The sequence below is a fragment of the Felis catus genome, chromosome A3, assembly GCF_018350175.1.
Source record: "Felis catus isolate Fca126 chromosome A3, F.catus_Fca126_mat1.0, whole genome shotgun sequence".
NCBI classification, from domain to species: Eukaryota; Metazoa; Chordata; class Mammalia; order Carnivora; family Felidae; genus Felis; species Felis catus.
Genome location: NC_058370.1, coordinates 16056859 through 16081614, shown reverse-complemented (window position 1 = coordinate 16081614; position 24756 = coordinate 16056859). Strand labels below are relative to the sequence as shown.

Here is a 24756-nt window from a genome sequence, read left to right as displayed (position 1 = left end):
TAAGTTTTTTTTCCCTTCATCTTTTATTGTCCTAAATACCTATGCTATTCACAAAGGCAACTTGGAAATGTGTCTAAACAATGTGGCTTAAACATCATCTCACCCTTCCTTTTAACTCAGCAATTCTACTTCTAGAAATGCATTCTAAGGAAATAACTAGAGCTAGACACAGATTTACATAAAGACCACATACTATGTGTAAATGGCAGAAAATTGGAAATACCTCCATGTTCATTTCTAGAGGACTGATCAAATCTTGGTACATCCAAGTACACATGTACAAAACTCACCTAGAGAGAACCTTAAATGATATGTTCTAGAGTGTTCTACAGAGCGGGCTATAAAATACAATACATGGTATGATCTCCCAATTTTTAAAAAATGTATGTGGCTCTTTATGTATGTGGTTCTCTTCTCGTTCTAGGCTGTATTATCAACGACCAGAGCTCTTAATCATAGTAACTCCTAATTTCCTGTCTTTCTTCCCCACGCCACCCCCATCCCTCTTCTGAGTTCTAGCCCCGTACTTCCATTGACCTACTGTACGTCTCCCCTTTGAGGGCTCAAGGCCTCTCCAATTTGGTGTGGTCAAACAGAACTCAGCCTTCACCCCACCATCATGCCCCAAAATATTCCTTCCGTGCTGTTCATCTCAGTCAACCACATTTTCGTCTGCTTACTCATGTCAGAAAGCTCACTTCCCCACCATTCAGATACCAGGTCCTATTGATTTAGCCTCCAAATTACATCTAGAATCTGCACCACCACCTCCTCCCTCCACTGACCATCCTCTCACACCTGACCTTCTGCAGGAGCCCTCAACTGGCCCACTTCTGGGCCCTGCTCAACCCAGATGTCAGAGTCATCTTTGAAAATGCAGATCTGAGCTTTTGTGACCTGGCCAAAACTCTTGAGTCGTCAGGTTGCAGAGGTGATCTGGCCCCTGCCCAGCTCAGCGGCATCCTTGGTGTCACTGCCCCTCGCCCAGCATACATGAGTCTGTGGCTCTTTTGGTTCTTCCGTTCCACCAAACCCGTCCCTCCGCTGAGCCTTCACACGTGCTCTTCCCCTCAACTCCTTATCTAGATAACACCTGTTCTTCCCTGGAGCTCATCTAAAACATCACTTCCTGATCCCCAGCCTTGGTCAGACCCTGGTAGTCACTCCAGCACCCTGCCTTCTCCCTGGAAGCCCTGAGCACCCAGACAGTTCCTCGGGTGTTTTAGGCAATTTGCTGTGGCCCCCAGCAGGCTGTAGTCTCCCGGAGGACAGGGACTGTGGCTGACTTGTTCATGGCTTCATCTGCAGCATCTAGCCAGTGCTAGATATTTATCAGTAACTTTAGAGGAAAGACAAGGGATGTTCTTTCAGCTGGCGATAGTGGTTTTCTGGGTGTGAAACTTTGGGTGATTTATTTTGTTCTTCATACTTTTCAATGATTAAGGCAGAAACTGTCATTTTGTCGAAAGACATCCGTGCTAGGGACCGGAGCAGAGTCTTCCCTGCAGGATGGACCTGGCCTCACCTTTGTGCTCCTGCCCCTTTGCCCACAGGCCTGAAGAGCGATGCGACAGGCGTGATGGAGGTCGAGTCCTCCTACTCGGACTTCATCTCCTGTGACCGGACAGGCCGTCGGAACGCGGTCCCTGACATCCAGGGGGACTCTGAGGCTGTGAGCGTGAGGAAGCTGGCTGGAGACATGGGCGAGCTGACACTCGAGGGGGCAGGTCAGAACCCACGGGTCTTTAGCATTCCTACACTTCTGGGCTCCAGGGCTGTCCTCCAAGTCATAGACCGCCCACTCCAAATCAGTCCCAGGTGGCATCTCAGGCCCTGAGGACTCTCTGGCCAGGAACCTGGGGCTCCTCCCTTTCCTCGCTGCCCTCCATCCACAGGGCCTGTCAGTTCTCCCAGACTCAGCCCAGGTCCTTCGGCTTCCCTCCAGCCCCACAGCCTCCCTGCACCACTCCCTGCCGGCCAGTTGCCAGCAAGACAGCAAGACTCACTCAGACCATCCTGTCTCCTCCTGCCTCTGCCAAGCCCATCATCACAAGGCCCTGCCGTGGGGCCAGACCCTACCCTGCCCTGCCTCTAGGTTCTCACCGGGGGCCCCTCTCCCTTCACTTTCTGTCCTCCAGCCATACCCACCATTAGTCTGTTTCTGTCAGGGTGCAGGCCTGCCCTGTCCAGAGCCTTCTGTGTCAGTTTCCTCTACTAGAACCTTCCCATTCAGTCCTGGGGTTGCCATCTCCCCACTCAGGCTGTACTCAGAGGCACCTGCCCAGTCACTGACCTTCGTCACTCTGACAAGGTTTCATGTGTTTAAATGTGAGCTTCAGGAGAGCAGGGGCCTTCTCTTCTGCTGACGCATAGCAGGTGCCTGGGAACTACAGGCTTCATGAATGAATGGGGGAGATAGCAAGCCAGCCGCCAACCCCCACAGTGCCTGGGGCCACCCTTCTTTCAGCCCTGGGACCTTCCTCTAGACAGCCTTCTCTGACCCTCCTGCACTGGGTAGAGCCCTCTCCTCCCTGTCCCCAGAGTTCCACGGAGGCGGTGTCTGTACCACATCACCTCCTACAGCAAACTGCAACTGTAGGGCTCCGTGCGTCTCCCACAGAGCTGTCCTGGAGGGCCACCATCTTACTTTCCCCCATGTAGCCTTCAGTCCAGAGCCCTTGGTGCTTGTTGGCCAGAAGTGACCATGGAGTATGGAGCAGACTGTGGGCACATGGACTCACCCCTCTCCTGTAACAGATGGCCCTACAGGCCCAAGGAAGCACACCCCATACCTCCCCCAACCTCCCCGCCGCCTTTCCTGTGGCCACGCTCCTCACAGCTCACCTCAGCCTGCTGCCTCGGAGCCAGAGGAAAGCACATCTATTTCTCAACAGCCCCTGATCATCCTTAACATGCTGCTCCCTGGGGCTGGTTCTTCCTGCCCTCCCCTCACCTGCCTCACCTTGCTTGCTCTTAGAGACCCAGACTGCTCTGCTGAGAAGCCTTCCCTGACAGCCTCAAGCCAGAGGCGACACCTCTGCTCCCAGCCACCTCCATAACCCCACTTAGCACAGCGCCCTCTCCCACCTGGATCTTTGTCTCGCGTACGTGCTACATGGTGGCATATCGGCATATTGCTCACAGCTTCTGCATCCTTATGCTCAGCTCTAGTGAATGGTTTTCTGTCTCCTTCTACCTCAGTAGTAGTAAGCACTCATCCATGGACACAGGCCCTTCTCATACCTGTTTCCTCTAATTTGGAATCCTTGAAGTGTCTGGGTCCTCTGGGTCTAGGACATTTGCCTGCCAGGGTGACGGACATTTGAAAAGGGGACCTGAGGAAGGAACAGCGTTCAATGCAAGGAAATGAAGCAGTCATGCTGGAGTGTAGGCCAGCCTGGCTGACGAACCTTCCAGTAGGCCCTGCAATGAGCCGTTTCCACAGGCAGGCCTGGGGGGCTGTGCTCAGTCCCCCGGACTCACTGAGGGAGTGGGCCTACAAAGATTCTGACCAGCAGGCCTGGCTTAGAATCTGTTTGCTTAAAACAGCCCAGGAGACAGATGCCCAGCTGGACGGAAGGGGAAGTATGGCCTTGGCCTGTCCTGGAGGCCCAGCCGCTGGCCTTCCCAAGTCTGTGGCCTGTTGGTGTTTGTAAATGCTCCCTAAGCATATCGTACACAAGCCTTTGCCTTTCCTGCCTTATGTGGGGAGGATGTTTCCCTACTTTGCCTAATGATAAGAGACAAGACATGAAGAAAGGAATACACTGCCCAGCAGTTTCTGACCATGAAAAATTCTGACCAGTTTCAAATTGTGCCCTGAAACTGACCCCAAGGGAGTCCCAAGAATACTGATTGGTGAAGAAAGTGCTTGAGAACCTTCTCCCCAAGAGAGAGCTGGGACTGGCACAGAGGAAGTGTTGGTGAAGACATCCCATGTGCCAGGTGACCACCTTTGGCCCTATGCCTTGGTCACACACAGGTGAAGGTGTCCCCATCCTCACTTTAAACAAATTGCCTGAGGTCCCACAGCAAGGAAACAGAGCAGAGATTACTAAGGAATCCAACGAGAATGTTCCTGCTGGCCAGGGCAGGAAGCTCAGGGTCAAATTGGGTATCAGAACCTGGGAAATTTGCCCGAAGTGCAGACTAGTCTGTCAGGCTTCTAGAGGGCCAGAAGGACCCTCTGGGCCCAAGCTTTTGTTACAGGACCACCCAGGATAGGGGTAGTGGTGGGGATGGGCACCAGACATCCACATTCTGGCTGCACCACTGGCTACCACCACCTTCTCAGACTGCTACGCAGGTGGGATGAAGCAGTGCCGAGGACAGCCAGCCTTCATAAACCCTGGAGAGTGCTGCTTTGTGGCCGAAAAAATTCAGGGGGAAGGACATTGGCTCTCTCCACTGCTTACCTCTAGCAAATCAGTTCATGTCTTCGAGCCTGCTTTTCCCATCTATATCATGACTCTAATCATAATCTCCAGGCTGTGTGAATGCTCCAGCCTCAGGAGCTCAGGACAGGGTGGGGTGGTTCTCCTTGGTCAGTGGAGGGATTGGTCTAAGGATGCAAAGACAGAGGCCCTATTGGGAGGTGGGGCTGGTCTGGTAAGGACACAGCACAGTGAAACGGCCACACCCTGGTACTCCCCTGAGCTAGCCTGTTCCCTGCCCCTTCTCTGTCTTATGAGAACAACTACCACTCACTGAGCACCCATTCCATGCCGGGACTTCACATTTGCCCCCTCCTTTTGAGAACCTTCACAGACAGCCTGATCCTCAACTGAGGCTTGTAGCAGTCGTCCATGAGCCTGGCCTTTCATTGACCTTAATTATACTAGTAACACTGCCTGCATTTTCTTCGTAAACGTTGTTAGAGGCCAAGCTAAAGGTCTTTTTGGCCATGGCCACCCTTAATCCAGCTCCTGTCCTGCGCCCCAGGGCTCACCCACTGTTCGACTTCAGCTGCGTCCTTCCAGGCCTTCTGTGCTTTACGTTTGTGTATATGCTCCTTTTCTCTCTTCAGAAGGACAGACAGAGGCGGGCACCCCAGACAAGGAAGCTAGCAAGCAGCCTGAGAGCAACGATGGGACCACCTCGTCTTGAGTCTGACCTTGCCCATGGAAGGTGGAAGAGAGACCTGCTGTCCCCACCTGGACAGGGAGCCCTGGCATTGGCCTGGCAGCCCCTTCTCTGAGCCCCTGTACCAGGCAAGCCAGGCCAGAGTGAAAAGGCACCCCTGGAGGCCGCCGTGGCCCCTACCCCGGAAAAACCCTCCCCCTGCACCCTCAGGCTCCACTCGCCCACCACCTCCTCACCGTGCCCGGGCACACTCTCAAGACCCTGTAGCTGCGGGGCATTATTTATTCAGCGGGCACCTGGGTGAGCAGCACCCCAAGAACACGCCTCCATAGGTGGTCTGGGCGGCAACCACGGCCCAGCTCTGCCCCGCCTTCTCCAAGCCCAACCTTCTGGGTCAAGACCTTCGTATCCCTTTTTTTAAAAAACACTTTTAAACTTTTTAAAAACTATAAACCTCTTTTCAGCAGAGAGGAAGGGAGCTGAGTTTTGTTTTTTTTTTTTTTTTTTTTGGAAGGCATTGTAAGCGGAACTGACCATCTGTGCAGCTCTGCGTCCCCTTGTGGAGCTTCACGGATCCATTTCTAGGGAAGGGGTTTTGTGCTCACAACTGATCAACTCTTTGCCCTTTCTACCAACATAAGTGGCACCTAGGACCCAAGAAATAAATGCCGATGATTTGTGTGACTGGTTTAAGATTATTTCTCCTTTAAGCAGCAAAAGCAGGGGTGGGCCAGGTTTCCCCGAGTTAGTTGGGATCTGTCACTGCCCCGGGTTTCCATGGAAGGGCATACCTGAGAAGATGCTGGTATTCCACAGAGGCTGGCACCCTCCTTGGCCTGGTGCCTGATGAGTCTTCTTCCATCTGTCCCTCTTGCTTACCCCAGTCCACAGCTCACCCCCATGGGCAGGCCCAGCCCTTAAAACCTACAGTGAGAGGGGGCTCAGAGGTAGCATTTAAGCACATAACTCTTCAAGAGAAGCCTGGTTTCTTCTTGAGGGAAGGCAGGCTATGGTTCCCTCTTTGCCCCTCCCCCCCCCCCCCCCCCAGCATCAGAAGCTCTAGCTTCTCCTTTGCAGCCCCCGCCAGGGTCCCAGGGTCCCGCTGCTGAGCAGGCTGCCCGAGTCTGGGAACCCACAGCCTCCTTCTGTTCTCACTCCGCCCAAGACCACAGCGCTGCACAACACTAGTCATTAGCTTCTTTATTGAGCACCAGATTTTCAGCATGAGTCCCCATAGGAAGGTTTCAGATTGAACCAGACTCTGGTCCACAGTCCGAGGAGAGATACAGCGTGCTGAAGTTTTCACGTGTACAGAAACAGGCACACAGGCTTCAAGAGCAGCAGTAGCTGACTATGGGAACCCTGGTCTTCCTTGAAGGAGTAAAGGTAGGAGTGTCATTCCAGGCCCCAGAGTCAGGGAGGCTCCATCCACAGGGTGAGGGCTTGGAGAGGTGGCCGTGATGTCTTCAGAGACGCTGCCCTGCTTGCCAGGTCAGAGAGACAGAAAGGTTAGGCACCTTCTAGTACCCAGGATGTAAGAAAATCCCAGAATATCAGAGCCAGAGAGGAACCCTTGCTGCAGATGGGGAGACTGAGGCTTAGAGCGAGAGAATGCTTTGCCAAGATCACATAGTAAGAAAGCAGAACAGAGCTAGGACCTAGGCCCAGCTCCCCTGCCCTTCACTTTAGGTGGCCATGGTGACAACCCAAGTTGCCAAGACCTTTGGGACTACACTTCAGAAACTCTCCCCTGAGACCAGCCTCAAGGCAGCATTACACAGAGGGTAAGCTGATCCAGTGAGAGGCGCTGTCACCTAAAACCACGTGGCCAGGGAGTCCCCACACACTCTTGGCACTGCCCAGGAGGGGAAGGGGGTGCTTCTTGCAGGAAATCCCACAGAAAGCCAGGCTGCAGCCAAGGCAGGTCGACAGCCCAGAAGATCAGCCAGGAACATACCTGCAGCAGCCAAAGATGGCATCCCATAGGCTTTATAGAGCAGATCAAGAAGCTTCCTCTTCTCATCTTCCGGGAGGAAACTGGACTTTGCTGCATTGATGTTCTAGAAGGACCAAAATGGTGGATAATATGACACCAGAGAGCATGGAAGGAAGCCCTGGGCAATCTAGTAATGGGCCACCCTCTTCAGTGAACACGGGCAATCGATTAAGCCCAGAGCGGAGAAGGACGTGTCCAAGGTCACATGGCAGCAAGTGCCAGAGCAGAGACCATGAGGTTCCGTGTTCTTGAAGTGGCATTACAGGACACAGTGATGTGAGGAGGAATTTGGAGAAATGTGACACAGGGTGGGATACGTGTGGGGCCAGAGAGATACTCCTGGCGGGACGGATTTGGGGTGTCACAACCTCTAAAATCAAGGGCTCCGCCTGGGATCTATGAATGGCCTGAAATGTGTGCAGAATTATAGCTGAGCACACCTTTCTGGAGAGAGAGTGGACAGTTTTTATCAGATTCTTTACAGGCACTCAATCCAGGCAAAGGCTAAAAAACCTGGTACCAGGTCAGCACACCAGCCTGAGGTCGTATCCATAGAGGGCACCTACCTCTAGGTCTGGCTTGGCTTGGCCCGTTGAGGCAAAGTCACTCATCTCCAGAGGTTCCGGGCCCTGGCCAAGACCTGCAGGCCTCACACACCCCCAGGGCCAAGAGTCAAGGCCACCAGGCCTCATGCCCACTCACCAGCCTCTTGAACTCCTCTTCAGTAAAGCCCATGTTCTGTTTGGTCATTTGGTAATCGGTTTCCAGGGTGGACTTGAAGATGAGAGGGTCATCCGTGTTGAGTGAGTAGTTAGCCTGGTCACGTTTGAACCTGGATACAGGGGTGAGGGGGAGAGGGAAGAGCCTCCTTTTACTCTGCGGTGAACAGTCACCGCACGTTGGCTTTCACCCTCCCTTGAGCCTCGCAGCACCTTTAGACCTGGAAGAGCTGCTCACTGTACAAAGGAAGAAAATTCAGAGAGCTCAGGCGACTTGTGTAATGCCACGTAAATAGCAACTCAAGACAGACCCATCTGACCAGCCCAGAGCTGGGCAAAGGCAGAAGAGGAACAGGTAGAATGGCAGATCATATGAAACCAGAGAGCATGGAAGGAAGCCCTGGGCAATCTAGTGATGGGCCACCCTCTTCATTGAACACAGGCCATCGATTAAGCTCAGAGCGGAGAAGGAGGTGTCCAAGGTCACATGGCAGCAAGTGCCAGAGCAGAGACCATGAGGTTCCGTGTTCTTGAAGTGGCATTACAGGACACAGTGATGTGAGGAGGAATTTGGAGAAATGTGACACAGGGTGGGATACGTGTGGGGCCAGAGAGATACTCCTGCCGGGACGGATTTGGGGCGTCACAACCTCTAAAATCAAGGGCTCCGCCTGGGATCTACGAACAGCCTGGAAAGCGGGGAGGCCCAGCAAGCAGCACCCTCTGGAGACTTCGTCTTCATAGCCCGCACTCTGAGGGAGCTGTCTGGACTCCACCCTGTTCACCCTCAATCCCACTGGCATCAACTCTTCAACCAGCCCCACGTGGAAAGGGTTCCTGACACAATCCCAGATCACCGTCTCTGCAAACCCAGGCCTTTCCTGGCTCTTACCTCACTTGACTTGTGTAGCACAATTGTACACTGTTGACTGGTCTTAAAACCCTTTTGATTTCTCGGAGAGCACACTTCTGGCTCGCCTCGTAGCAGACTGTCCCTTAAACGTCACTATCCTGCGTTCTCTCCTAGGCTTTCTTGCTCCCCCATCTCCTGAGGCTGTCACTTCTCCATGAACCTTTCTCCAGCCCACAGGCTGTTACCCGTGTGCCTCCAAGAACCTGCGCTCGGACGCTCAGCAGGTACCACACGCTCCACCACCCTGAAGCGGACCTCAGGACCCCCTTGTAATCCGATCACAGCCCGAGCTCCTTCCCTTCTTAAGCTTGGCAGACAGACCAGTGCAGGCCTGACCACGGTCGCCCCAAGTTCTTGTCGCCTTCTCCTGTGCCAGGGAAAGGTGGCTTTGCCCTCCTGAGGCCTGATGCCACCCCCGGGGCTCAGTCACAGGACAGCTGGAAGAAGGGCCAAGGTGTCTGGTTAGGTGGTGGGTTAGAAGCAGGCTGGGATGGGCCAGACCCCCCCCCCCCCACCATGGGAAAGCTTCAAGACGGTGCTTGGGGGGAACACCCGGAGGAGCCAGGACTGCGCGAGCTGGAAAGACTCCTCTTCCTGATGCCTAGGAGGCCGAATCTGGAGCGTGGAAGCACCCGTCCCACCTCAAGGCCAGCGGAACATTGCCCTGTGGCCACAGGAGTGAAGGGGCCCCCGGTCCACTATTTGGGAGCGGGGCTTCCTCGGCACGTTATAGCACACCCGCGGTTTGGGCTCCTCGTCCGTAAGGTGAGGACGGCAGCACCTGCTCCCCAAGGCCTCAGAGAGATTTCCTATCAAGAGGCCCCTCGTGGGCCAGCACCCAGCCCCTGCACTTCCCTCCCACCCTTCACTTTGCTGTACAAAACCGAATGGGCCCCAGGGCCTGGGCCTCACCGAACCACCGGGTGCTCCGTGTCTGACTTCCAGGCGCCTGTGAGGTAGCTGGACCAGGGGCAGACCTGGAAGAGCAGGTAGATAGCTGGCACGCGTGCCCCCAGGCCACACTGTTCCCAGACCCCAGGCTGGGACACCCCAGGGTGTCACCCCTGCTCTGACACCATTCTCCGCACAGCCACGCTGGCCTCCCAGCTGCCGAGTCCTGTGACCTCCATCCTGGCGGCTTTGATGCCCACTGCCCAATCCTGCCACACTGGCCCGGCCCCGGCGGCCCCTGGCCTTCCGCCTCGGTCCCCTCGCTCCCCGGCCACTCACCTCAAAATGCAGGTTTTCGCGGCGCAGCCGGGTGTAAAGGGCCTCGTCATCCAGCGTGTGGTAGCCGTGTCCCACCCTCTCCGTCTTAAGCGTGTCCACGGCCTGCAGAGAAGCAAGTGGAGCCTAGTGCCAGGTGGGCAGGAAGCGGGGAGAAGGGCCCCACACCAGCCCCGCCTCCTCACCTGTCTCACCACCTCCGCGGAGCCCACCTCCCCTGCATGGACAGTGCGGTGAATGCCGCTCCTCACGGCCTCCTGGAAAGGCAAGAGCCAGTCACGGGCGGCCTGGGGGGCACCAGCGGCCTGACCTTCACCGCACTCTGGGTCTGAGTTTTGGCAGCCTTGAACTACGCCCAGTCAGCTGGCCTGCTTCAAGATGGGGAAGTCGGGGGTTTTGTTTGTGTCATCATAATCTAAGTGGCAGCTGCCCTTTATTAGACAGTTATTATGTGTCTGTCACCGTATGAAATGGTTTATATATGTTACCTAACATCCACAAGTATTATGATACCTGTTTTACAAGGAGAGAAACAGACCCAGGAAAGTAACAGAACGATGATCGAACAGGTGGGGAGCCGAGCTCTGAATCTTGGAGGGGAGACTCCAGAGCCCCTTCTCTAAAGCCCCCGCTGCATCCACGGGAAGTGCATCGTCAGGCTTGGAGATGTTTGCTCTAACTCTGTCATGCCAACAGATGTGACAGAAGCCCAGAGAAGGGGCAGCCTCACCCAGGTTCACATAGCAAGGTACAGACAGAAAGAAACAGGTTCACACATAGTACTCCCAACACCAAGGGGGAGTCTTCTGTTTATACCAAATTCCCAATGTCTAGCACCCCCAAGACCCAACTAAGCTGCACTAGGGGACCGCGGAGGCCTCACGCAACCCAGTCCGTGTGACCTCTCCCTCCTGGGTGGAAGCCAGCTCCTGGTGCTCACCCGGTGTCGCCCTCCCCACCGTCCTGCGGGACCCACCTCGTAGGCCTGCACGTGTCCCGGGAAGAGGCTGCTCCCTTGGATGGTCTCGTCTCCAGCCAGGTCAATGGCCACCACAGTCTGATGCTGGTACTTCTTACACAGCTCCACCACCTCCAGGGACCAGTCTGTGGGCAAGATGCCCACCGGGTCTCTGATGGCATCACCGAGGAGAGACCCCCCCCCCCCGGCTCACTGTCCCCCAACCTGAGCCCAGCGGCAAGGCGGGGGGCCCACGTCAGGTCTTCAGATCCCGCTGGCCATGGCCTAAGCACGTGGCCTTTGGCCAACCCCTCCATCCAGGGCCTCGCTTTCCTCTCCTCTGAGAGGACTCCAGCTGCCACCGCATCGGCCCCTGGCCAGGCCCTGTGTGGAAAGTGCTGAGGGCGGGGCCTGGCTTGGTCAACAACAAATGGCTCTGTCTCACCTGACCCCACCTCTGCCCTCGAGGGGGTGGGGTGAGCTAAGCTTCACTTGGCTCATGAGGAGATGGAGACCCCCCGGTTTAACACGGAAGCCCAGAACAGACCCCACACGAGCGCTACTGGACGTATTGCTAACATACTCCGTCCTCTTAACCAATCAAGGCGTCATGAAGGGTTTAAAAACGGGTGAACGGTCACAGGCTTTGGCACCAGATGGCCCCATGTTCTCGCGTGGGGTTTCTGCCTTCCCGACTGAGGAGAGAGAGGCTCCCCCGCCCTTCAGTCTCCTCATCTATCAGAGGGGAAACAATGGCCGTCCTACCTCACAGGCTGCTATAAGGATCAGAGAAAATACGTGCAAGTCTCTGTACACGGAACCTGGCCTAGATTTTTTTTTCTATTGTTCAGGTTCCTTTGGATTTGTGCTGCCTGCAGGTCACGTGGCCATCAGGCCTGATCTCCCTGGGGAGAAGCGTCTCTCGGCTGCCAGGAGTTCCGAGCCCGAAGCCCCAAGGTCCTGCTGAGGGGCTCAACAAACACCATGGTGCTGGGGGCAGGGGAAGCCCGGATGTGGCTCCAGGGCCAGGCTGGGGGATCGGCCGGTGTCAGAGGGGCGGCCCGGAGCAGGGCTGAGGGCGTACTCACTGGGCTGGTGGCGCATGCAGCACAGGATAGACCGCACCTTCACCCCAAAGTCTCGCTCTCCCTCCTGCAGGCCCTGGTTCACCACAGCCACCACCTCGTCGGGGGTGAGATCCCCTCTGTGTGGGGAGAAGAGTAGGGATGGGGCAGAGGCAAAGGTCTAAAGGACACAGCCCCGGGACTGGGATGTGGGGGGCATTGAGGGGAGAGAGAGAGAAGAGTCTTCTGAAGCGGCTTCAGCCCCCATGAACCCACCACCTCTGGGGAGAAAGACATGGCCCCCAGCCCTGGCACACCCCACTTCCGGCTTGCTGGGGCACTTCCAGACTGGAAGGTGTGTGGGGCAGGGGTGGGGGGTGCTGGTCAGACACAACCCTCCCTGTGGGTGCCGGGCACTGATAAGCCCGCCTGCTCAGATTCCCACTAGTCTGCATGTATCAGAGTTGTAGCTAGAAGGGGGCAGTGGGGTTGGGCAATGCCACTTAGAGACCCCTGGGGTCCCGGCAGAGGGGCAGGAATGGGCCACACTCACTTCAATCACAGGGTTAGAACAGGACACCTAGAAGTCACTGGACGAGGGGGTTAATGTTTCTAGACTGTGGGTCTGTGTCTGGGACAAAGGAGGCAAGACACAGACGCACACTTTTTCCAAAGGTAGATAAGTAAGTAAATAAGTAAATAAATCAGCCAGCAGGCCAGCCAGCCAGCCCAGATGAGGGCTGGGAATGTCTCTTGTGACAGAGTTAAGGACAGGACCTTAACTTTCTGAGGGCATAGACAGGACCAGGGGGGGCAACGTTAGGTCAGGGGCTCCTACCAGCCTGCCCCCGAGTCTCAGGTTGACCCATCCCACCATAGCCTGGGACCGGCCCCTCCAGGTGGTCACTCACTCGGCCTGGTCCCAGGGGATCGGCTCCACTTTAGAGTTGGCCAGCAGGTGCGGGCTGTAACGCACCTCCACATACACCACGCCCTCCTTGGCCTTCATCTCGACAAACTCATAGGCGATCCTTTTGATGGCCTCCCGGGAGCCCCTGGGAAGGGAAGAGAAGGGTTGGGAACAATAATCTGATTTTAAAAACGGGCAAAGGACCTGAATAAACATTTCTCAAAAGACATACAAATGGCCCGGGTTTATGAAAAGGTGTTCAGCATCACAAATTATCAGGGAAATGCAAATCAAAACCACAACCTCACACCTCACACCTTGTTAGGATGGCCACGATCAAAGAGACAAGTGATGGTGAGGATGTGGAGAAGAGGGGCCCCTGTGCACTGCTGGCAGGAACGCAAATTTTTGCAGCCACTGTGGAAAACCGTGTGGAGGTTCCTTGAGAAATTAAGACTAAGCTGTCATATGATCCGGCAATCCCCTTCTGGATATTTGTCCAAAGGAAATAAAGTCAGGATCTCACCGAGGTATCTGCACTGCCGTGTTTACTGCAGCATTATTTACGACAGTGAAGACATTGTTACAACCTCAAGGTCCACTGACAGATGAATGGATAAATCAATCTCTCTCTCTCTCTCTCTCTCTCTCTCTCTCTCTCACACACACACACACACACACACACACACACACACACACACACACTGAAATAGCATTCAGCCTTAAGGAAATTCTGCCATTTGCAACATGGATGAAGCCGGAGGACATTATGCTAAGTGAAATAAGCCAGACGCAGAGAGACCAACACTGCATGATCTCACTTACATGTGGAATCTAAAACAATCCAACTCATAAAAGCAGAAAGTACCACAGTAGTTGCCAGGGGCAGGTTGAGCAGGGAAAAGGGAAATTGGGAGATGTTGGGCAAAAGGTACAAAATTTCAGTTCCACAAGATGAGTAAGTTCTAGAGACCTAATGTACAGCATAGTGACCATAGGTAACCATACTGTATCACATACTGGAGATTTGCTAGAAGGGTAGAGCTTAAGTGTTCCCATCTCACACTCACACACACACACACACACACACACACACACACACACAGGCAAGAAAAAAGAAAAAGGGAGGCGCCTGGGTGGCTCAGTCAGTTAAGCATTTGATTTCGGCTTAGGTCGTGATCCCACGGTTCATGGGTTCAAGCCCCACGTCAGGCTCTGTGCTGACAGCTCAGAGCCTGCTTTAGATTCTCTCTCTCTCTCTCTCTCTCTCTCTCTCTCTCTCTCTCTCTTGCTGTCCTTCCTCTACTCACGCTCTCTCAAATCAACATTAAAAAAATATTTTTTTAAAAAAGCAAAGGTAACTATCCACAGTGATGGATCTGTTAACTTAGCTTGCCTGCAATGATCGTTTCACAACGGATATACACATCAAAACACCTTAAAGGCACATAATTTCTATTTATCAATTATACCCCAATAAAACTAAGGCAAGAGAGAATGGACAAATCCAGACAGTACCCTGGGGTCGGGGAGAAACCCGCGATTCAGACTTGAATCCCGGCTCCCACACTTACCTGTTGCGGGACTCTGGTGAGTCAGCCTGCCGCTCACATCAAACGTGATCGTGAGGACAAACACGGTAAACATCATAAAACTCACCCAGGCCAGTGCTTAGAGCAGAACAGACAGATGCGTGAAGTGGTTTTGTTGGTAGCGGAGTGCTGGCTCTAGAAGCAAGGCACATTTAACCTGCCAGGGCCATTCTAAGTACTCAAGTGACAATGAACTGTGCCTAGCTGGAAGTTTCCACCATGAAGAGTGAAAACAGAAAATGGTTACTAGAATGTGTGAGGGAAGTGTCTTGGGGAAGTTAGGCAACTCCCAGGAAAAGGGGACCATGCCTTTGCGGATGAGGTGGGGGGCAGCTGCTGCCTTCCCTGTGGGGCAGGGGCAGAGCCTGGGTCTGGGACCTCAGACCTGCCGCAGGGGAGCTGGCCTCCCAGGAAGAGGGTGCCAGATTGCCCCCACCCCCCACAGCTGTGGAACGCATTCATTCCGCACCCTGACCAGCACGGTCCTAGGCCCAGGGGATACAGCAAACAAGGTGGACAAAATCCCCGTCCCTGCAGTGCCTACAGTTGAGCAAGGCAGGCAAGTAAATAAGCAAAACATAAAATCTACAGTAGGGGGCGCCTGGGTGGCTCGGTCAGTTAAGCATCTGACTCTGACTCTTGATATCTGCTCATCTCATGGCCGGCTCCGGGCTGAGCGTGGAGCCTGCTTGGGATTCTCTCTCCCCCCACTCTCTGCCCCTCCCCTGCTCATGTTCTTCCTCTCTCTCTCAAAATAAATAAAACTTTTAAAAAAATTAAAAAATAAAACCTACAGTAGGTCAGATGGTGAATCTAGCCAACAGCCTCCATCTGCCTCAATACCTTCTTCTCTGGCCCTCCAACAACCCATACTGGGCACGTGCTCCAAACCTTTCCTCAGGTCCAGCCCTCTGGACTACATCACACCTTATCGATCCCAAAGCTTGGGCCATACTTCCTCCTCCAGGCAGCTTTCCCTGACTGCCTCCAGCCCGTTTGCCTCTTCCCCTTCTGGAGCTCCGGAAGCACAGACTGCAAAGGCTTGACTCTCACCGGCCCTGGGAAACTCTGCCTCGTGCCAGGAAGCTCAAGGTGGCATCAAGGGAAGAATCTGTGTGGTCCTGGCCATGCTCCTATACTTCCAGAGCCTTCATTTCTCCTCTGTGAACAAGGAGCATGTCCACCTGGCAGGACTGTCGACAACCACAAAGAGTACAGCTCTGGGAGCTGCACACTTATCCTTCTAGATCAAAGAGACTCTGCTATTAAAAGATGGAAGGAATGAAAGGTAACATGAAAACACCAGTGCCTTGGGCGCCTGGGTGGCTCAGTCAGTTAAGCGTCTGACTTCGGCTCAGGTCATGATCTCACGGTCCGTGAGTTCGAGCCCCGCGTTGGGCTCTGTGCTGACAGCTCAGAGTCTGGAGCCTGTTTCGGATCCTGTGTCTCCTTCTCTCTCTGCCCCTCCCCTGCTCGTGCTCTGTCTCTCTCTCTCTCAAAACTAAGTAAACATTAAAAAACAAAAACACCAGTGCCTGGCTGTCCATGAAGGTATCTTCATCGTAACAGGGGACTTGCTGAGGACAGTGCTGTGTCCGTTCCAAACTCCAGTCCTAGGAGGTAGATGGGATCACGAGCCCCACTGTCTAGATAAGCGAACAGAGGCCCAGAGAGGGTACATTTTCCCTCATGTCAGTTATCTGGTGACAGGATCAGACACTAGGATCTGAGCTCCTGACCTCACCCCCGGTCACTTTTCCATAGAAGTTGAACAAAAACATCAGTGCGTTATACCCACGTTCCAGAAAGAAAAAAACTCAAGGCCCAAAGGTAGGGAGAGATTCACACAAATGCACACACAAGGATGAGAAACAGAACTGGGGTTTCACCCCACAGGTGGAGGCACAGGCCACAGGGAATGGGAGTCACCCAGAGCCTGGGGCGGGGGTGGGGGGTGACTCACGCGATGACAGGCATGTAGTAGTCAAACTTGGCCAGGAAACCTGGGAGGCTGGTGGGCTTGTCCATGCCGATGATGTCCCGAAGCTCCTCTGCGGTGTCAGCGGGGAGGGCAATCCCCCTCTTCCTGGGAACAGAACCGTGAGGGCAGCGGGCCGCTCCTGAGCGGGACCCAACCAACTCCTCAGAGGGCCAGAACAGGAAACCCGGGGATCTCTCCACCCGACTCCTCCCGTTAAACAGATGGGAAAACTGAGGCCTGGGGCGTTTAAAACCCAGACTGGAATCCTTCCAGCAGCTTCTGTCCCCAAGGCTGTGACCAGCCAGGGAGTCGTAAGAGGAGATAACCGGAGTTAAAGTCTGTACACACACACACGCACATCCCTGGTGCCTGGGACCCGAGAAGCTGCCAGGCCAAGCCCACGGTTTCCTCCTCAGCCCCAGGAGTGGGGAGAGCCAGCTGGGCTTATGCCAGGTCAGGGGTTATCGGGGCGCTAACTGCAGCAACACAATGCCCGGGGCAGGCGCCAGACCTGCCCCCTCCGTCCTCCCTCTGGCCGGCACATCAGAGAGGCCCGTCCTGCGCACTGAGCTGGGAGTGTCTGGCGGAGGCTCATGGGAAGGCATGGGGGGGCCGGCCACCCACCTCAGCGCGGTCTCCCCTCTCTGCCCGCAGACCCTGTGTGGGGCTCGCCCAGAATAGCCCTTCTGGACCGGAGCCTCCTCTCAGCCGTGGGCAGCGGGGTGCACAGGTGGGCTGGCCTCCTCTGCTGCGACTCCCGGGTCCCCCTGGGCCTCAGTTGCCCCACTTTTAAGAACAACAGACATTCAAGACACACTTCTACCATGAAGGGACAAAACAGGAGACCAAAGGGGCTCTGAGGAAACAACACAGAGAACAAAAGAAAACCTGAAACCCTGACAACGAAGAGCCTCAGGGACAGGAGAAGAGGTCACGTCCCTGAAACACAGCATCCTTTTCAGGAAGGGGACAACCAGAGGGTAAGGGCTCCCAGAAACCTAAAAGAATATGGCGCCAATCATCGTAAGGATATAATAAAATGAATGGGAAATAAAGCGGCGAAACGCCTCCAGCAAGTACCACAAGAGACGAAAAATAGGAGCAAACGGTTAATCAGGTGACTAGATCAGGCTGGAGCAGCCGGTTATCCGCAAAGCAAGAACAAAAGAAGGAAGGAAGGAAGGAATCGCCAGAGAAACCGAAGTTTGAATAGTGTTTGTGTTCTTTACTGACTTCGGTCACTAAAATACTACGATGCTTCCCCACATAAATCCCTAAGGCCCCGACGTAGGCACTCCTCTCCTCCCGGTGGCCCAGGAGTGGCCCCCAGTCTGCAGCCAGCCCCCACCCCCCCGCCTCCCCCCAGCCCCGGGTCCCCACAGGACACCGTGGGGGGAGATGGCATCCCTGGTGTGGTCCCGGCACAGAGGGCAGCGTGGACCCCCTGATCCTTCCGTTGCCGGGCAGCCTGCCCCAAGGCCACCCTCGGAAGGTCATCCCCAGGGACCGAGTCCCCCGCCCCCGAGCCAGGACCATTTAAGTGCTGTGTTTGGGAGCTGATGGTGGCAGCAGAGGAAGGCTTTGGCGCTCACGTGGTCAGAGGCAGTGGCCACGCTTGCATAGGCCCTGCTGGACCTGCTCTGTGCGGCTTCCCTACCGGTCTTCCTCCAGCCCCCACGACCACCGCTTCCTGGTGGGGCTCTTCCTCCTGACATGCTTTCAGACTGTCCCTTTTACACACCTGTCCGGATGGACTCCTCCCCTTTCAAGGTTTTCACCTGAAAATCCAGAAATCTCTGCCTCTACACACCACCACTTGAGGGCCTAGGGCAGGCCAGGCACTGGATGGGACAGCAGTGACCAAGATAGACCACCTACCTCCTGCCACCTCTCCCCTCCCTGCCCCACGCTCCACATCCCCAAATACAGCCCCTCCAACCCCCCAGCTGCCCAACCCACGGTGGGGGGCCTCCCCTGGGACTCCATCTGCTTTGCCCACCAGCAGCCAGTCCCCAAGTCCCACTTATTTTCCTTCCTAAATGTCTGTCCCATTAGTGCCCCCCTCTCCAGACTCTCTCCTCATCAGCCACCAAGAGATCTTTTGACAGAGTGGTCAGAGGAGGCCGGTTAGAGGAGGGGACAGTTATGCAGAATTAAAAATTTTTTTAATGTTTATTTTTGAGAAAGAGAGGGAGACAGAGTATAAGTGGGGAGGGCAGAGAGAGAGAGAGAGAGGCAGACACAGGATCGGAAGCAGGCTTCAGGCTCTGAACTGTCAGCACAGAGCCCGACACGGGGCTCGAACTTAACGAACCACAAGATCACGAAGTCAGACACTTAACCGACTGAGCCACCCAGGCGCCCCTTAAGCAGAACTAGGAAAGAGACAGAGGGAACAAGAGGGGCTCCAGGCAGAAGCCAGCAGGGAAGGTGAGGCATAGGGAGGCCGGAGCTCAGAGTGGGGTCAGTGGTAGGTGACGAGCCAGAGGGCAGGCGGAGCCCAATGGGGCTAAGTTAGGGCCTTACCCCCAAAGCACCAGCAAATCGCTGAAGGATTTCAAGCAGGGAAGTGGCGTAAAGAGGTTTCAGTGCTCCTCCTGGCCGCCGTGCGGGTAACAGATCCAAGAGCTACTGTCGCAGTCCCAGCAGGAAACAAACGGGACAGACACTCTTCAGGATCTCACGCGCGACTGGGCCTCCAGAAGCTGCTTAGACCAAGCTGTAAAGCTCCAGTCTGGGACCCAACGCTGAGGCAAGAAGGAGTTCCTCTTAGGGCCCCGCCTGCCACCACAGCCACTCGGCAGCAAAGGCTCCACCCGGGGCCAAGCTTGGTCCTCAGACGGTGCCTACACCCCAGTCAGCCCTGCCTTGGCCAGTCCTCTTCCGGCCGTGGTGGGTGATGCGGCCACAGGGAGCCTGGCCAGAGGGCCCCGTGAGGAAGAGGAGCTCAGGATTTGGAGGTCAAAGTCCATCCCCCTGCCGTAGGTGCCAAATCACCCAGGGTAGGAGCTGTCCCATCTGGGGACCTCCACATCCTTGTCAGTAAAACAGACAGTACTTTCTTTGCAGGGAACAGAGAAGCAATGAGGCTATTTACGTGTCCAGCGTAAGACAGCAAGTTCCAAAGCCTGACGGACTGGGTTCCTTAAAGCCTGTGTGACCCTGGGAGAGTTACTCAACCTCTCTGTTTATTAAGTCTGGCAGGTTTGAGAAACATCCAGTGTGGACTAAGTAGCAGAAGAGGTCAGAGAGGCCACACAAGCTTTGCAGGTCTGTAAGGGCCATGGGTGGACTTCTTTGCCCCTAAGCAAGCTGGGAGTGTGGGAGGGCTTGAGCAGGGGAGGGGGGCTGGTCAGACTCTGCTTTAAGGCAGTTGTTCTGACTACAGTACTGTGGGGACAGGAGACGGGGGAGGCCAGAGCGGCCACCCGGAGACCAGTCAGGAGGCCACTGCCACAGTCCAGGTGGGGATGCTGGTGGCTCAGGCCAGGGCAGCGAAGGGAGGAGAGCGAGCCCACGTTCAGAACGTGCTTTGGCAAAACGGCTGACAGGGTCACGAGGAGATCGAGAAAGAGGTAGGAGAAGCACCCGAGAGGACAGAATCATAGGAGCAGAGGGAAGCAGCGGGCACGAACATGGTCAACGGAGGCGCCACTGGATTTGGTGACAGGGAGGGAGGGAGGGTCTTCCTTCTTTCCTTCCTCAGCCCACCACACCCAGGACGTCCTCCAGTGTGTTTATGGGCATCCACAGCTGCGTCTGACCGACTCCCTGCTCCCCCACCTGCTGCCCTCGAGCTCAAGCACCAGCTGGCACCTGTGACACCCCTTCCCCGGGGCCCACAAAGCCCCTCCCCTGCTCCTGATGCCAAGGTGACGTGGGGACAGCAAATCCGACCAGCATCCCCACAGGGGCGGTTCCCCTCCCTCCTCTCTCTACCCCGTCCCGGACTCAGGCCTCCTTGCTCCACCACCACGTGCCCTCTGACCCCTTGAACTAGCACCTGCCGGGAGATCCCATCCCCGTGCCAGTAACCCGCCTTAACGGCCTCATTAGGGGCCCTGGGGGAAGGGCCAGCCCTCCGCACGGGCAAAGGACAGGCCGAGATAAGCCAAGCAGCTTCGCCCCACTCAGCCGGAGCCACGACTTATAATTAATAACACCATCATTAAGTGCCCTTTACGGACACCGTGCTTAACCCCGAGCTAAGGGTTTTCTGTGCACGGCTTCCCCTAAGCCTCCCGCTGGCAGGAGTTAATGTTCAGGGTGTGCACTCGGGGCCACACCCATGCTTACTAGACAAGTCCCCTCACCTGCCAGGGCTCAGTGTCCTCCTCCGCAAAATGGGGACAACAGTGGTACCTCCTCACAAGCTGTCGTGAGGACGGAGTACGTCAGCCCCGGTGCAGCGCTTCTATGGCGCTCAGCACAAGGTCAATGACGTAGGGGAGTCAAAAACTACATCAGTAGCAACTCCCTAGGGCAGAGTGAGGTCTGTGTAAGTAGGACAAGGCGGAGAAGTGTGTTCCCGCCAGACCTCTGTCCCCAGCTCTCGGAGGTGGAGGAGGTGCTCCGGAGAGTTGGGGGACAGACTCCCCAACATCGCTGGGGAGTTCTCTGGAACAGGGGCATCTGGAGAGGCCAGGGGACTCTGGCTGACGGAGCAGAGTGTTCACACTTGGGTCTGAGCTGAACTGCTCCAGGCAACAAGAGAGGCGGAGTCCTCCCAGCTCCACAGGGAAGGAGTGCCCAGCAAACAGGTGAAGAGCACAGTCCCCGGAAGGAGGGGTGGGTGGCAGAAGGGGCCCCCATCTCCCAGGTCAGTTCTGGAAGAGGCCAAGGTTGCAGCAAGGAAATGGTGTGCTCACATTTGCATCCGGACCCACTGACCTCTAAAGTCCCTGCTGTTAAGTGTCAGACCCAAGAGAAGGGCCACCATGAGCCCTTGAGGTGGGGAGGGAGGGGCGGGTGTCCCTCACTGGGGGGGCACTAGGGACTCTTCAACCCACCCACGTGCCTGCGAGCCGAGGCAGGAGGCACATTCTCGCTTGGAAGATGAAAAATGGCCCCCAGAGGAGGGGCCTCCTGTCCACATCCCCCAGCAGGCTATGGCCAGGGTCACATAGGGAAAGCCCTGGGGATCAGATGACCCTGGGTCAATTTTAGACTCTGTTTATGGTTATGTGGCCTCAGGCTACTGCCTTCACTTCTCTGAGCCCCTGGCTCTCCTCAGTGACATGGGGATAGCAACACCCTCCCTCCTCCACGTGTGGAAGGATTAAATTCACTGACTCAAGGAGAGGGCTCAGCCTAGCGGCCCAGCACGAGGAGATGCTCAGCAAATGGTCCCAGCATCCTGTGTGGGTGCATCACCTGCCATAGACTCTACGGATTCAGAACACAGTGACCGGTTCAGTCCTGGGGACTGCCTCCTCGTGTGTGTGTGCGCACGTGTGTGTGCACCTGTCTGCGTGTGAGGCAGGGCAAGCTCTTCCTGGCTCACCTGGCAGCAGGAAGAAAGAGAAGCACAGAGAGAAGACTTGGGCTGTGGGTCTCCCGCTCAGAGCTGAGGGGCCTTCGTTTGTCCACAGACCACCTTGTTCCGGCCGGGGGGCCAGCTTGATTCCATGGAGATATAGGAAGGAACAACCCTGGAATTGTCCAGAGTCCTCTGGGTTGAACTGTGGGCCCCCAAATATCCCCAAATGTTGGGGAGGAAGGTCTCTTATCCAAGGACTTACTTGCCATAGTATAAGATGGTTTCAGGCTTGATGGCCCCATCCAGGTGGATATGCAGCTCCACCTACAAGGGGGTAGAGGAACAGACACCCATGAATGCCTGAAGTACCTTCCAGAGGGTTTGCGTTAACAATGACCATGATACCATTAGTCCCATCAACTGGACACTTACCACATATGCCCCACTAAACTCTTTACACACACCACCTTGTTTAATCCTCATCTGTGGGGCGGGTTTAATGGTCATCTCTAGCTCTTTAACAGTTAAGACCACAGACAGGTTCAACCACAGCTGAGGTTCAAGGAGGTTAAATAACTTGCCCAAGGCCACACAGCAAGCCATAGAGGCAGGAACCCAGCCTAGTGCTTTGGTTCTCAACCACAGCTGGTAAATGGCAGAACCAGAATTGTAACCCAAGTTCAATCCCAGAGCCGGTGCTCTTAAACACGAGGCCAACCATGGTACCATAGGAGCTATGGAGCCCCAGCCACTGTCCCCACCCAGGCAGTGTCTGCTCTCCACCAACTCACTCAACAAAATCCAGTATTAAAAAGTGTTGACCACAGACTTCCTGGACCTGTGAATATCCACAGTAGATTTCAAAATGCAGGCCCCATCGTCAAAAGCAAAAGCAGATGTCCCTTAAGCACAATTATCAGGAATCAATATTAGGCGACACAGATCCTTCCAGTATTCCAGAAAGGGTACCAGATACTTGGCCATCTTGGTGATCTTTCTCTACACACACACACACACACACACACACCCAACAAATGTTGGACACACAAAGCCAGGAGTTTAAGGACACAGGCTTTGGAGACTGCCCATCAGACTGGACTCCCAGATCTGCCCCTTTGCTGGCTGTGTGACCTCATCTAAGACTCTTGATCTCTCAGAACCAGTTTCTCAGCTACAAAACAGGGTATTTCTGCCTCCCTCTCCACGAACAACTCTAAGGATTTAAAAAAACAAAACAAAACAAAAAAAAACAGACAGTGTTGGGTGCTTGGGTGGCTCAGTCAAGTGTTCAACTTTGGCTCAGGTCATGATCTCACACTTTGTGAGTTCAGGACCACCCCCCCTCCCCCATCGGGCTCTGTGCTGACAGCTCAGAGCCTGGAGCCTGCTTTGGTTTCTGTGTCTCCCTCCCTCTCTGTCCCTCCCCCACTAGCACTCTGTCTCTGTCTGTGTGTGTGTCTCTCTCTCTCTCTCTCAAAAATAAACATTAAAAAAAAAAAAAAAAAGACAGTGTAGGTGGATGTGTATGGCCCACAGGAAGCAGACACCGCTCTCGGCCAGGGCATCTTCCAGAAGCGGTTAAGATGAGCATACCAGGGGCACCTATGTGGCTCAGTCCGTTAAGTGTTGGGCTTCAGCTCAGGTCATGATCTCGTACTCTGTGAGTTCGAGCCCCACATCAGGCTCTGTGCTGATACTCAGAGCCTGCAGCTTGCTTCAGATTCTGTGTCTCCCTCTCTCTTTCCCCTCCCCTACTCACGCTCTGTCTCTGTCAAAAATCAATAAATGTTAAAAAAAAAAAAAAAATGAGCATACCAGGTACTCGGAGACAGCGGGAAAGTGACTTTTCCTGGGCCAGGGGGAGATCTAGAGAACTCCAGGTTGGGCCCTTCTCTGGAACTTGGGGACCTGGACACAAAAGTAGCTGCCTTGGCTGGGGAGGAAGCCACCGGCTCCCGGGAATCCCAGGAACACCCACCTGAGCCGCTTCCTGTAGAGGAAACCCAGCCCCGGGCCTCAGAGGCATAGAGCTGCCAAGCCCTCCTCCCAGAATTTGGTCGGAGTAATCAGATCTTTCCAGAAGTCATCCAGCCTGCAAAGGAGCCAGTGGCACTCACCCCCAGGCTCAGAGGAGCTGTTGGTTCCCTGACAAAATAAGTTCAATGCCCACTTAGCTAACTGTTCACTGCATTCTCAAAAAACAAAAAAACGGGGGGCGCCTGGGTGGTGCAGTCGGTTAAGCGTCCGACTTCAGCCAGGTCACGATCTCGCGGTCCGTGAGTTCGAGCCCCGCGTCAGGCTCTGGGCTGATGGCTCAGAGCCTGGAGCCTGTTTCCGATTCTGTGTCTCCCTCTATCTCTGCCCCTCCCCCGTTCATGCTCTGTCTCTCTGTCCCAAAAATAAATAAACGTTGAAAAAAAAAAAAAAAAAAAACGGTCAGCATTGGGAACACTGAAGCTTCCAGCCCAGGGAACTGCCAAGCAGTAGTGTGACCCTGGACAGGGGCCCTCCTCTCCCTGAGCCTGTGAGGTTTTTTATCCTTAACCCTCACGTGACTGTGCTGAGGATCCCGCCAGAGAGGCAGGGTCCTTTGTGGTCAGATCTGGAACCCAGGCTCCTCCACTCCCTCTCTGGCGGCCTGGATAAAGTTACTTCACTTCCAGTGTCCTGGCGTCCTCATCCGTCCAATAGGGCGGTTAACATGCCTCTCTCCTGGGGCTTCGTGAGGCTTAACCACATTCACACATGTAGTGCGCTAGGCCAGCACGTAACAGATGCTGAAACGCTGCCAGTGAAGAGTCCTGCATTCACCAAACTGCTGAGGCCCTGCTGGGT

The 24756-nt window shown here is 55.0% G+C and overlaps 2 protein-coding genes across 8 annotated transcripts in view; one reads left to right on the top strand and one right to left on the bottom strand.

The window, feature by feature from the left end:
- PKIG (cAMP-dependent protein kinase inhibitor gamma) overlaps positions 1-5766 on the top strand; it is a 98875-nt gene extending 93109 nt beyond the window's left edge. For all 5 annotated transcript variants that reach the window (XM_006929735.5, XM_045053576.1, XM_003983448.6 and 2 more), the window contains 2 exons: positions 1554-1727; positions 5027-5766. In XM_006929735.5, the coding sequence (XP_006929797.1) occupies positions 1580-1727; positions 5027-5106 (228 nt within the window). In that variant the 5' untranslated portion in view covers positions 1554-1579 and the 3' untranslated portion in view covers positions 5107-5766. The remainder of the gene's footprint in view (positions 1-1553; positions 1728-5026) is intronic.
- A 501-nt stretch (positions 5767-6267) lies between these two features.
- The window catches only part of ADA (adenosine deaminase), a 28049-nt gene continuing 9560 nt past the window's right edge, over positions 6268-24756 (bottom strand). For 2 of the 3 annotated variants that reach the window (XM_011280709.4, XM_045053575.1), the window contains exons 2-12: positions 22184-22245; positions 16425-16547; positions 12871-13014; positions 11984-12099; positions 10914-11041; positions 10123-10194; positions 9941-10042; positions 9623-9687; positions 7781-7910; positions 7040-7142; positions 6268-6562 (exon numbers count right to left, since the gene is read on the bottom strand). In XM_011280709.4, the coding sequence (XP_011279011.2) occupies positions 6549-6562; positions 7040-7142; positions 7781-7910; positions 9623-9687; positions 9941-10042; positions 10123-10194; positions 10914-11041; positions 11984-12099; positions 12871-13014; positions 16425-16547; positions 22184-22245 (1059 nt within the window). In that variant the 3' untranslated portion in view covers positions 6268-6548. Of the gene's footprint in view, positions 6563-7039; positions 7143-7780; positions 7911-9622; positions 9688-9940; positions 10043-10122; positions 10195-10913; positions 11042-11983; positions 12100-12870; positions 13015-16424; positions 16548-18968; positions 19176-22183; positions 22246-24756 lie in introns of those variants that run through there. The other variant, XM_006929733.5, reaches the window with a different exon arrangement.